At 32.7% G+C, this 14314-nt stretch overlaps 1 protein-coding gene across 1 annotated transcript; it reads left to right on the top strand.

Annotated features, from left to right (window-relative positions):
* The first annotated feature begins 822 nt into the window (after nucleotides 1–822).
* LOC127118305 (probable fructokinase-6, chloroplastic) lies at nucleotides 823–4894 on the top strand. Its single transcript, XM_051048484.1, has 7 exons — nucleotides 823–1128; nucleotides 1614–1828; nucleotides 3209–3421; nucleotides 3541–3738; nucleotides 3854–3991; nucleotides 4295–4411; nucleotides 4594–4894. Exons 1-7 carry the CDS (start codon nucleotides 987–989, stop codon nucleotides 4726–4728), a joined length of 1158 nt encoding a protein of 385 aa, XP_050904441.1. The 5' UTR covers nucleotides 823–986; the 3' UTR covers nucleotides 4729–4894.
* The last annotated feature ends 9420 nt before the right edge of the window (nucleotides 4895–14314 follow it).

Genomic DNA, 14314 nt, shown 5'->3' with positions numbered 1-14314 from the left:
CGCAAGATATTCACACCAACCACCATTGCATCATGACAACACTTAAAGACCCCAAACACCTCAGAAAAACCGTGGGAGACCTCGAAGACAAACTAATGCACCAAGATGTGAAACAAGGGGGACGAGTCATTGATTTTCTTGTCAATTGTGTATTTTAACTTTATAACATAATATTATCAATTATTTTCTATTTTTCTATTTTAATTTTTTATAATTATAACTTAAAAAATACTTATAACCCGATTCATTTTTATCAAAATTAGTGATAAATATGATAAATATTTAAATTTTTCATAGTGATAACATATTTTAAATATTTATGTATTTATTTTGACCAAGTGAATCTTGTCCTTGTCTATGTTATATCTTGTTCTTACCGGACATTTTATCAAATTAGGATTAAGTTTTGAGTTTATAAAATTGCTTTGGTCTAATTTGAGTAAGGTTTGGATTACATAGAAGAGATTAATTGCCATACATTATTACTATTAAAAAAAGTTTTACACATGCATCAAATATATTCATAAATAATAATTTATATGTGATTAAAAAAAATTAATATGTAGTTAAATTCTAATATGTGATATATTTCATCTTTTGAACACCTTTAATATGTTATTTGCATTTTAATATTAAGAAAAATTAATATGGACCAATTAAAATATAAGTAGGTGCAAATTAGTAAATTAAAAAAAAAAATTTACACTTACTCATTTTTTAATTTATGAATGAGTAAATTGTAAATTAGCAAACTTTATTAACCATCTTTGTTACTGTTATTGTTTTTAATCATTGTTATATCATTTCAGTTAAACTCGGTTTATTTTAGCATAACATTGTCCTATGTTGCTTTATTTGGGAGCAGAGAAAGAAACTAGCAACAAACAACACAACAAACACCATTTCAAGAAAAATCAACTCTCAATTTCCCTCAACATTCAACACTGTTCGGAGTCTGTGTACTGTGAAGTGATTTTCCTTGTTCCATGGCTCTTCACTGTGCTTCTTTCTGCTTAACAAGTGTCGCTTCTAATCCACTAGGTTCAGTCAAGTTCAGCCACCCCATTGTTAAAGCTTCGCCGTTTCCTTCCCCTCTTTGCCCTCCAAATGTTCGATTGAATGCTAAAGGTAAATCAATTCTGGATTTTTTATATCAACTTTCCTTTTTTGTTGTTCTGAGTGTTTATTTTGATTGGAATCATAAAAATTTGGAGAAATCAGGTTGTATTATTGTAGTTGTTGCATGCATCACTCGCATGTTTTTTATTTTCTGAAACTGTAAACCATTGGGTGAGTTGAATTGGTATTCTGGCATATTGAAATTCAAAGCTTAAGCAAGTTGATAATTTGGCATTAGAAAATGTTAGGACTTAGGACTAGTATAAGCCTTCAGGGAGAGCAGTGCCAGAACCACTTGAATTACAAGCTCAGGCACTTCATTAAGCTGAATGAAGTGCGTGAGCTTGTTGGTTCTTGAAAGGGGTGCATAAGATGTGAAATCGAGTTTTTGATTTAAAGGACTCTATTGCTTGTTTATTTAGTTTCACTTCTGGAGATATCAAATTGTGAACCTCTTTTTTATTTATTTATTTCTCAACTGTTCTTTGTTGTAGGAAAGGCAAAGGCAATACCTGGTGATGGGAGATCTGAAACAAAGGAATTGCCTCTAGTTGTTTGTTTCGGCGAAATGCTTATTGATTTTGTCCCAACTGTTAGTGGTCTTTCTTTGGCTGATGCACCTGCGTTTAAAAAGGCTCCAGGGGGAGCTCCTGCTAATGTTGCTGTAGGCATAGCTCGGTTAGGTGGTTCATCGGCTTTTATTGGAAAGGTATTGTATAGATACTTCTCAAGGTTCATTAATGTGCAACTTAGATATACAACCAATATTGACTTTGCTTGACAGGAAATCGTCCCCTTATCTCGTATTCCAGTAAACAAATTTCCCTAAGGAAGGGGCTTGCCTTGTTAATGCCATGATATTTGTTTTCAAAAATAGTTTTTGTGAAAAAGAATACAAGAATTATCCAATGTTAACCCCATCTGGTTTGTCCATGAGAGATATATGGGATGTTAGATTAGTCATTGAAAGGTTTGTCGTCAATTCATCATTATAGTCCCTCAATAATGAAATGTGTCACCATGTCAGCCTCTCCTAGAAATAGACACGACTAATGGATTTCAACATGACTCGTTAAGTCCCTTAAGAGTGAATTTTGAACTCTCAACACCACCCAAGCGTCTGCATGGAAACACTACTTAGGCAGCCACTTGGTGCTCGTGCTAGCAAAATGTTTAATTTATCATCTAATGAGACAATTTAAGTGACTAATTCGTTGACATGTTAATCTAATCGGGAAAATTGAATATTCCAGTGATTAAAGATGAGGACACACAGAAAGATATCTGAAAGAAAGTAATGGAACACACCAAAAATTGTGGTTTGACACTTCTTGCTTATATCTATGAAAATGTTCCATCAAAATGTTCACTATCTCAAACAAGATTAGTAGGTTTTGTAGAAACCTGAAAATCAACCCAAAGTTATGTATCGCCTTACAAAGCCGAGTACCCCACTAACAAGGGACACTCATTATACTTGCTGACTTTTGTTAAGGAATCCTGTATCTGGTATGCGAACATAGTTTCTGTCACTTTTGGCAGTTCCATCTTATCAAATTGTAGTAATATATAAAAATGCATGTGAACCTAGAAAATTATCTCCTTAGATATCCGCGACTGAACTCGCAGGCACTAAGTTTGTTCTAGAGATCAGAAAAGTATAAAGATACTTGTTTGTTTGTGAAGCTGAAATTTAATTTCTTCAATAATCATATGACAAGAAGAGATCCGTTATTGTGACCATTTATAATAATCCAAATTTATCAACTTTATCAATGTTTAACTGCATCTAGCAACTCGCCCCTTTGTTTTGGCTCATTTAAGGATCCCAAAATTGTATCTTAAATTGTTATATACTATATTTGGTTTTTTACACGGTTACTTGCTGATTTGGCGAGTATCTCTACTTGACAAGAATTACTTGATATTTTGTGTTATTTAATCGTAAGTAAATATTTGGTTTTGGTTACAACCAATCTTCGACGGTGTCCCTAAGTAAGTAATTTTTGTTGTTTGGCATTACTGTATTTTAGTTTCATGAATCAGAAATCTTAAAGTTCTCTTCCAAACTCATTTTCAACATAAACAGGTTGGTGAGGATGAATTTGGATATATGCTTGCTGATATACTCAAGGAAAATAACGTAAACAACCAAGGGATGCGTTTTGACCCTGGTGCACGTACTGCCTTAGCATTTGTTACACTGAGGAGTGACGGAGAGCGAGAGTTCATGTTTTATCGTAATCCCAGTGCTGATATGCTGCTCCAAGAAGATGAACTAGACTTGGACTTAATCAGAAAGGTGAAAATTAAAACTTCAAAACATTGGTCGAGTCTATGTTCTTCCAACGTTTTCCACTTTAACTCTACCTAATTCATATATTATTGTTGTAAAATTCTTCTGTTACTTATTTCTGGCAGGCCAAGATCTTTCATTACGGGTCGATCAGTCTTATAACAGAACCATGCAAATCGGCACATATAGCTGCTGCAAAGGCAGCAAAAGATGCCGGCGTATTTTTGTCTTATGACCCTAACCTGCGGCTTCCTTTATGGCCTTCTGCAGATAGTGCTAGAGAAGGGATTCTGAGTATATGGGAGACTGCAGATATCATCAAGGTTCTTTTATTCTTTAGTTTCCATTTTCTTGTTCCGTTCCATTGTTTAGAATACAAATTACAGGGTTATGTCAGTACCTTCTCTAACAAAACCAATCTGATAATTGTATTTTCAGATAAGTGAAGAAGAGATTTCATTTCTTACAAATGGTGAAAATCCATACGATGACGCCGTTGTACGAAAACTTTTCCATCCAAACCTCAAGCTACTGCTTGTTACTGAAGGTTCAGAAGGCTGCAGATATTACACCAAGGTATGCCTTCCAAAAACCCTACTCCTTCCGGCCTCAATTAAGCAAAAGTAATTATCTTTGTTATTAATCAATCTGCATTGTTTGACATCTATGTTTAAGAAACTAATTACTAACAAAAAAAATCATGCAGTGAAAAATTATTAGTTTGAAATTCTAATAACAATTATGCTTCTAGTTATAGTGTATTATCGACAAGACGACAACCATGATTTTAAACCTTTTCCATCTGCCATATTGCTATGAAGGATTTTAAGCTTGCCCATATCCACTGTTAATAACATCTGTCCTATCTATTTTTTGCAGGAGTTTAGTGGTAGAGTGAAGGGAATGAAGGTGGATGCAGTTGACACAACCGGAGCTGGTGACGCGTTTGTGGCCGGAATATTATCACAATTAGCTACAGATCTTTCATTACTTCACGTGAGCATTGTTTTTCTGTCTCAAAGAAGTGTTCAATTTAAAAAGTTTTCATTGCATTTTACTGTCTTAAAATTTTAGCTTACTATTTCTATGATATCTTCCTGGTTATTTTTATTCAATATACATTATTTTTTTCTTCTTTGTACATAACTTTCTAAACATCATGTGGTTTAAACTTGCAGAAAGAGGAACAACTGAGAGATTCTCTCAAGTTTGCCAATGCTTGTGGTGCATTGACCGTGACTGAGAGAGGTGCAATACCTGCATTGCCCACAAAAGAAACTGTTCTGAATGCCCTGCTTGAACCTGTATTGTAATTTCACATCCCCATATTTATTTTTCTTTGGTGAATATTAGGAACTTATTTAGTTAATGCAGTAAATAAGACCCAAGTGTTTTAATAATTTGGCATATGCTTTTTTCAAGCAAAATTCTGTCCAGCAATCCAATCCATTGGTTGATAATGGAGAGTACATTAGGTTATATATGTTTCTATTAGCGTATAGCTTATTTATTTTAGAGTGAGCAATTAATTTTCTAAGTTACAACCTCGTTCGTAGCTGGGATTTGTAGTGCTGGTTTCAAGTGTTATGTCATAGGTTCAGTGTTTAGGGAAACTATTTTTAGTGTGTTTATTTTTCAATTTTGTGTTATATTTTCTGTAGTAATAAAACATGGTTATACGTCAATATTTTATTACGTTTACACGTAACAAAGGGACATTTTATAGTTGGTTAGTGGCACTTAAGAAAGTTACAAGAAGAAGAAGAAAAAAGAAGTACAAAGTGTGCCTTTATTGAAAAGAGAGGAAGTTACAAAAGGAAAAACGGTTTTTCTATTTTTCGCTCTGAATGATATATAAATAAATACCTTATATTCCTTAAGATTTTCATATTCAAAATTCAAGAGCGTAAGTGGTTTTTGAAAAAATTTCACAAAGAGTGGAGCAAAGGTGGTAAAGGACTTAGAAAGAGTGGAACAAAGATAAGTGTATGGGTATGGAGTAAAATTTTCAAAAATTCTCGATAATAATAACCATGGAATTACAGAGCTAGCCATTTGTAGATTGGTGAGAAGAGGCGGTGTTAAGAGGATTAGCGGTTTGATCTAAGAAGAGTTCTCAATATTTTCTTAGAAAAAATGATTCGTGATGCTGTTACATACACTGAATGCAAAGAGGAAGACTGTCACTGTTATGGACGTTGTATATGCTCTTAAGAGACAAAGAACCCTCTTACGGTTTCGGAGGTTGAAGAAAATACACTCTTTGTTTCTTGTTATATTCTTTTTCTTCTCTAAACTGTGTAATTTGCATGCGCGATTGCACAGTGTGTCTTTGATGACGATCAGGTAGACTTGTGACAAGAAAATTTTAATGAGATGGAAGTACATGTATTTCTACATAGACTGTAACTGAAATCAAATGGAACCTAGAGCTTTTTTGGTGAATTATTTGCCTTCTAATTTATTTTTATTATGTATATTTCTCTTAGCTGCGTAATTTTAAAGAATCTATAATTTCACATGGTTTATTTAATTTTGTGTCTGACTAATCTAAGAGGACAAATTTAATTGTTCACTACTAGTAGATATTCTGTTTAAAGTCACAGCAAAACTCTATGAACTATTCCAACATAAGAATTGTTAGCATCTAACATGATTCAAACGGGTTTAGATATGTGTTTAAATATCAAATTTAATGTAGATGAATATTGTTTTTTTTGTGAAAATTCGAGTGATTTATATACACACACACCCACATGTTAAGAATAATAAAGTCAAGTGTGAGTTGGAGTCTCACATTGATTATAAATGTGGAGACTTATTATTTATAAGTAGGAAAATCCACACACCTATCACCTTAAGGTTTTTAGTGAATATGTGGTGTCTCTCTCACTTGTGTGTTGCTCTTAGCCCAATATTGATACTCCTCTTCATGACTCAACAAGTGGTATAATGAGCCTTTGGTTTGAATAAAAGGACCAACTTAATTATATCGAAATGCTCAGGAAGAAGTGTCAACATCAGTACAAGTGTACGTGGACAAAAGAATTTCCACTTTAGGGGGAGCATTGTGGACTCTCACTTGAGGTGGAATGTTAAGAATAATAAAGTCAAGTCTGAGTTGGATTCCCACATTGATATAAATGTGGAGCCTTGAGCATTTATATGTGGGAGAACACACACACCTATCACCTTAAGGTTTTACGTGAATATGTGATGTATCTCTCACTTGTGTGTTGCTCTTAGTCGAATGTTGATGCTCCTCCTCATGACCCAACAACACGCACTTGTAGGTGAAACAATCAGTGTTTTGTTTCGTTGATTGATCGTGATGGTTTTGATGATGACCCTGATGTTCGGTAGAATCTTGATGCTTGGTCCTCAGTGATATCTTTCCAACTGGATTTGATGATGACGATCATCCTGAAGCTATCTCATTCCTCATCAGGGAGAAGATTCAAGGTTCTAGTAAAATGCAAATGTAAAAGATAATGTAGCAAAATACTTGAAGCTTCAAAGTTGTGAAAGAGAAAAAGTGTAAAAACTTGACTGATCGGTTGTGTGCGTAGTGCAGTGTCTTTATGACTAGAGTATTGTAAAAGTGTTAGAGTAACTCATAAATTATTAAGAAAACTTTCACACACTCACTAAATATTTTTGAGGACCCTCTTATTTTGTTAAATTCACTAGAAAATATTTTACGCAAGTAACTAGTTGGTTACTAGCTCAAATAATCCTTTTTGAGTGTATTTTACACTAGATAATCAATAAGTACATTATGGTTAGTTGATTCTCTATTTTGTAACGCCTCATAATCAATTAGTGATAGTTCTATTTAAAAACCTTCCATATTTGAATCACAAAATCGATTATGTGATATGCATAATCGATTATTGACATTAAAAAGCCCATGGATTCTTTTCATCTTTGAACCTCATTTTATACTATAAAAAGCGGGTGCCTCATCACTTTCATTCACACCAAATTTTGGATTTCAATAGTGTTTGTCTCATTCTCACTTCTCTTTATTTTATTCTTTCACTAAATGTTTCCTTGGTGCCTTTGTGAGTGAAATACTCTTGTGAGATTTTAGTTGTACTTATGTTTAACTTTTTATCAAGAGTGTGATTCTCTTGAAGTGTTTCTCTTATTTGGTTGTTGAGGTTATCCTGGTAAAAACTCAGTTTGATTCCCGAGATTAGTCGGTTAAAATCCTATTCATTGTTTGTGAGTTTAACATGTTAAAAGCTTCAATTAGTTTGAGGGATCATACTATTAAAATCTCCGAGCTGATTGTAAAAAGGGTCTTTGGCATAATCTGGTAAAAGTTCAAAGATATTATTTTAGTGGAACTCTCAAGAAGTATTTCTTAAGGAGGTGAGTAGGCCATTAGATTGACCGAACCTCTATAAATCCTAGTGTGATCTCTTTTAAATTAATCACAAATTTTGAATATCACAATTCACCTCTCACCTCTATCGTGCTTAGAGTCACTTGTTCAACAAATGACATCAGAGCCTAACTCTCGCTAAAGACTAATTGTCACGAGAGGAAGGAAATGGCTTCGAGAAATTCACTAAACAAATCATCATCCTTTAATGGATAAAGATATGGTTCATGGAAAGAGAATATGAGAATCTTCATTGATTGGATGGATCGTGATATTTGGAAGGTTGTGAAAGAAGGTCCATTTGTTCCTACACATGAAGTTAATGGTTTTGTAGTGAACAAAGACAGTTAAGATGATTGGACCAATGAGGAAAAAGAAAAGGTGCAACACAGTTTGAAAGTTAATACTATCATCATTACCTCGGACTTGATGATTTTTTTTGCGTGTTTCTCACTACAAAACTACAAAAGAAATGTGGAATACCCTCTAAGTTACCCATGAAGGTATTATTGAGGTAAATAAGTCTATGTTCAACACATTAACCCATGAGTATAATCTTTTCAGAATTAAATTTGAAGAGAACATTTATGACATGCAAAACCGATTCACTTGTATCATGAGTCACATGGGAACTCTTTGGAAAACTTTTTAAAATAAAGACTTGGTTGTAAAAGTCATTAGATGCCTAAACCACAATTGGCAAGCAAAAGTTACTGTGATTTTTGAATTGAGGGATTTATTAACCATGGACATGACAACTTTGTTTGGAAAATTACAGGAACAAGAGATGGAACTAAAAAGACTAGCTGATGATGAAGAATGAGACAAGAAGAAGAAGAGTCTAACTCTCAATGATGAAGAGAGTGACTCTAACTCCGATGAAGAAATGACACTGATGGTGCAGAACTTCAAGAGATTCATAAAGCGTAAAAGACAACAAGAAAGACAAATCAAAAATGAAGGAAAATCTTCATTCACTCCTACATGCTTTCAATGTGGGAAGAAAATGCATATAAGACCAAAATTCCCTCATATTCAAAAGAATAATCAAAATCCGAAAAAATTCGAAGAAACCTCAAAAGGAAGAAAATAAAACTTACATTTCCTTGGATGACAATTACTTGGGCTCCTTATATGAATAAGCCAATATATGTCTCATGGAAGATCACAAAGATAACGAGGTAACTTCCCACTTTTCTTATCATGACTTATTTCGTATTTGCAAGAAGTTAAATAAAGAAACAAGTAAGTTGAAGCAAATTATATCCAATTCTAAATGAACAATTTCCTTCCTTGAAATTGAAAATTAAAACCTTATGAAAAAAGTGGAAACCTTTAGAGAAAGACAAAGTGTTTCAGATCAGGTGTCTTCCCCTTCTCACAAAGTAATGGTTGAATTTGACAAGTGCAATCAAATGTGACATATTGAAAAATGAAAATAAATATTTAAAAAACACACTTGAAATATTCACTAAAGGAAGAGACAACTTGAATATCCTTCTTGGAAATTAAAGAGCATAGTACAATAAGGTCGTCTTAGGGTATGAATCTACTAACAATGTTAAGAAGTGTGATAAAATGTTCCATATTCATACAACCCCTAAATGAAAAACCCTTAAATGCAACTATTGCAATAGAAATGACCACATATCTCTTTTATGCTTTATCAAGAAAAATCATGAAATTAAGATGGTCGTCCTCCCTCATATTTTTATAGAAAGCATCATGAACGTAAAATGAAAAGCATGTCTACTCCATGTTTATGAAAATATGATCCTCATGAAAAACCTAATGGAAACACCTGTTAAACTAACATTAAAAGATGACGATTTGAGTATCTAAAGTTAAGAGAGTTTTTTTTGAAGGAGTGTTTTATAGTATCAAACACAATCTGGTATCTTGATAGAGGGTGTTCAAATCACATGGGTGAAGAAAAAACTTTGTTCTCCTATTTCTCTCCAAGGAAAGGAAGTTTTGTATCCTATGGTGATAAAACACAAATGGATAGTCACTAGTATTGGCACCATTGGTAAGTTCCACAGTCCAACGATTGGGGTGGTTCTTTTAGTTGATGGTTTAACGCATAATTTTCTAAGTCAATTGTGTCACAAAGGTAACATTGTATCTTTTGATTCTTCTTGATACATGGTTATTAAATCCAAATCTTATCAAACCATCCTCACCAGCTTTAGAAGTGGAAACACCTACATCTTAAATCTAAATAAGATCCCTTCAAATGATGTTTCTTAGTAACGAGGATGAATCTTAGCTATGTCATAGTACAATAGCCCATGTCCATATGGATCACCTAAACAAGTTGGTCCGCAAGGATTTAGTGTTTGGTCATCCAAACTTGTGCTTTGAGAAAAGTCAGTTAAGTGACGCATGTCGAAAAGGGAAATAAGTAAGAGCCTCTTTTAAATCTAAAAATATTGTTTATACGAATCGACCCTTATAACCTTTGGACATGGATATTTTTGTCTCATCCAAAAAAAATCGTGTTGGAGGCGATCTATATGCTCTTCTAGTTATGGATGATTACTCTCACTATTCATGAACATTATTTCTATCAGAAAAGAGACATGTTTGGTGCATTCTAAAACTTGTCAAGATTATCCAGAGCAAGAAAGGATTAAACATTGCATCAATATGTAATGATCATGGTGGATAATTTCAGAACAAGGAATTCTAAAGATATTATAAAGAGAATGGTATTTAACACACCTTTTACACTCCTCAAACTCCCCAACAAAATGGGGTAGTAAGAGGAAAAATAGATCTCTCAAAGAGCTAGCAAGGATGATGCTCAATGAAACAAAACTTCCTAAGTAGTTTTAGGCCTATGCAATATATATTGCTTGCTATGTGATGAATCATGTCTTGATAAGATCAATTCTAAAGTTGACACTCTATGAGTTATACAAAGGAAGAAAACATAATATCTCTCACTTACATGTCTTTGGATGAAAATATGTTTCCCTTAATAACGAGAAGGATAATCTTGGAAAATTTGACGCTAAACAGAACGAAGACATACTCTTAGGGAATTCCACTTCTAGCAAGAATTTTAAAGTGTTTAACAAAGAATGTCGATGATAGAAGAATCAGTTCATATTACCTTTGATGGGTTTAACCTCTTGTTTATTGAGTTAGATGTTATTGACTATGCAGGTATCCATGAGAAAACATCCTTGAAAGATGATGATCAAGAGAAAACATCCCTATAAAATCAAAGTATAAATGAAGAGACTCATTTTGAAGAAGCAAACTATGAAAATCAAGATTTACCCAAAGAATGAAGGAATACTAAGGACCATCCAATTCAGAACGTCATTAGAAATATTTATGAGGGAGTACCACTCAACACTCCCTTATTATGACATGTAATCATATGGCCTTTGCTTACCTTGAGCCAAAAGAAGTTGATAAGACCCTCACCGACAAACATTGGCCTCTTGTTATGCAATAAGAGTTAAATCAATTTGAAAGAAACAATATTTGGGAACTCATTCCCAAAGCTTTAGTTAATCAAGTGATTAGAACACGTTGGTTATTTTGCAACAAGCTTGATGAAGATAGAAAGTTGTTAAGAAATAAATAAAGACTTGTTACAAAAGAATACAATCAATAGGGGGATATAGGTTTTGATAAAGCCTTTACTTTTGTAGATCGATTAGAAGCCATAAGAATTCTTCTAGCTTTTTCCTACATCATGGATTTTAAACTCTTTCAAATGGATGTAAAGAGTGTGTTCTTACAGAAAACTCTTCCAAATGGATGAAAAGGCTCTGTATGGCCTAAAACTAATTGCTAGAGCTTGGTATGATCGTTTTTGAGCAAGTTTCTACTTGAAAATAAATTTCAAAGAGGAAAAGTTGACAAAATATTTCATAAAAAAATATGAGCATGACATTTTGTTAGTTCAAATTTATGTAGATGATATTATTTTTGGTGCTACTAACGAATTCTTATGCAATGAGTTTTCTGAGATTATGTAGAATGAGTTTGAGATGTCAATAATGGGGGAGCTCAGATACTTTCTAGGACTACAAATATATCAATTAAAAGAAGACATATTCATAAGTTAAGCCAAAAATTGTAAGGAACTTCGAAAGAGGTTCATGGTGGAAAAGTAAAAAAATCAATCGATATTCCAATGGCTACAATGTGCAACTTGGACAAGGATGAAGGAGGAGATCTAGTTTAAGAAAGAAAATACTAACGTATGATCTGCTCTCTTCTTTACCTCACTGCATCTCATCTTGATATTATTTTTATTATGTGTCTCTATGCATATTTTCAAGCATCCCCAAAAGAATCACATCTCTCTTTGATAAAATGCATTATCAGATATCTCATTAGAACACCGTAGATGAGGGTTTATGGTATGTGTCTTAAATGAATACTTTGACTCTTATTTTCCTGGGTGCAAATTTGATCGGAAGAGCACCAGTGGTACGTGTCACCTACTTGGACATAATACATTGTTAGGAATAACTTTCGCGCCCAAATTATCTAGATGAAACACCAACTAAGTGATTACGAAGTAAATATTTGTGCTATTCCGATAAAATGAGAAACACTAACACCACAAACCTCATGAAAAATATGACACTTCACTCTCCAACTAAACACATTACGGTTAGACACATTTTTTAGAGATCATTTTGAAAATGGGGATTGCATAGTTGAGAACATGTCTTCATTTAATCAACTCATAGATATTTTTACCAAAATTTTTCCTAAAGAAAATTTCATTTTCATAAGAATTAAGTTAGGAATATTAAATCAAATATCCATGAATTAATATATACTAAATTCCTATTCTCCTTCTTCTTCTTCCCTTTCTTTATGTGGTACACGTGATCTATGTACTTGACTTTTGTTTATTTTCTGCCTTTGTTATAATGCCAAATGGGGAGAAATATACTCTTATGCGAAGTAGGGTATACTCTCTATATTTGTCAGGGGTAGTTTAACCAATCCAATCATTCACCTCTGTTTTCTATTTTTGTCCACTTCTCTGAGAGATGTGTTGTCATCATCAAAAAGGGAGAGAGTGTGGATCTATGTGCTTGTAGATACTATGACTGATATTTTGATCCATTGATTGATCATGGTGGTTTTGATGATGACACTAATGTTTGGTGGAATCCTAATGCTTGATCCTTTGGTTGATCACGATGCTTGGTCTCCATCGAGATCTTTCCAATTGTCTCTAGTGATGACGATCATTCTGAAACTATCTCTAGCCTCATCAGGATGAATATTCAAGGTTCTAGTAAAGTGATAAAGTCAAAGATGGTGTAGAAAGTAACTTGAAGGTTCAAAGTTGTGAAAGAGAAGAAGTGTGGGAGCTCAACTTGTAGGCTGTGTAGCGCAGTGTCTAACATACCAAAGTATTATAAAAAACTTCAATATAAAAGCCTTCCATATCTGAATTATATAATCAATTATGTAATATGCATACTAGGATATGGATATTAAAAAACTCATAGATTCTTTTTATATTTGAAGCACATTTTCTACTATAAAAGGAGGGTGCCTCCTCACTTTCATTTAGAGTGGATTTCGGATTTCAATAATCCTTTTCTCATTTCAGATCAAAATAAAAGAACAACAAACGGCATATTTAAAGATATTTTTTAGAATGTTTATGTAAATAGTTAATCAAATTTAAGATTTCAATATTGTTATCTTTATTAATATTTTTTTTTTCTTTGCTTTTATAGGACAACCACTAACAAGGTCATAACCACTAACAAGGTCATGACATATTTTGTTATTGAAACCATTCTGAATACCATTTTGAACATCTAAGTAAATTGTATTTCCTTACTGTTTTAACCTTGTTGTCTTATAAAGCAGATGTTACTTAGCTTTGCGATTAACTTCCAACCCTGCACAATGTATTAGTTTCTTTATATCCTTTGTTTAAATTATTTTTGCAACTATTAGTTTCTTAGTTCTGCTCGATCATCTTTTCCTTATATTAGTAATTTAATACATTCTTAAAACACACACGATTGCTTATGCTAATGACAATCAGAAATATACTTGTAAAGTTAATATTTTACAATACTATAAACTTAAAAATAAAAATACATTCATTAATATAAGGGATATTTTGTTTTGAAAGTGAAAAATGTTATTATATCTTCTTCTATATAACCCATATTTCATGTTAGTATTAAGCATTTAAATACATTATTATACAATTATTTTTATATACACATAGATATTTTTATATACATATAGAAAAGGGAAGGATACATACTCAAACAATTTCAAGAATTGTTTCATAATAACTTTTCATCTAATATATATTACCAATTATATTCGGAAAAAGAGAAACACTCCAATTATATATATATATATATATATATATATATATATATATATAAAAGTCATAAATCAAACAAACACTCTATAAAACTAATATCAAAATACTAAGACATCCATAAATTTAACAACTATTAGACAATGATAAATACTCCCTCCATCTCAAA

Source organism: Lathyrus oleraceus, chromosome 2 (genome assembly GCF_024323335.1).
Source record: "Lathyrus oleraceus cultivar Zhongwan6 chromosome 2, CAAS_Psat_ZW6_1.0, whole genome shotgun sequence".
NCBI lineage: Eukaryota > Viridiplantae > Streptophyta > Magnoliopsida > Fabales > Fabaceae > Lathyrus > Lathyrus oleraceus.
The sequence above is the reverse complement of the archived record's forward strand: the minus strand, read 5'-3'. Positions and strand labels throughout refer to the sequence as shown.

Coding starts and splice junctions, on each gene's coding strand:
- LOC127118305 (XM_051048484.1), top strand. CDS start 987: ATGGCTCTTCACTGTGCTTCTTTCTGCTTAACAAGTGTCGCTTCTAAT. Junction 3,739..3,853: donor AGACTGCAGATATCATCAAG/GTTCTTTTATTC, acceptor TTGTATTTTCAG/ATAAGTGAAGAAGAGATTTC. Junction 3,992..4,294: donor GCTGCAGATATTACACCAAG/GTATGCCTTCCA, acceptor TATTTTTTGCAG/GAGTTTAGTGGTAGAGTGAA.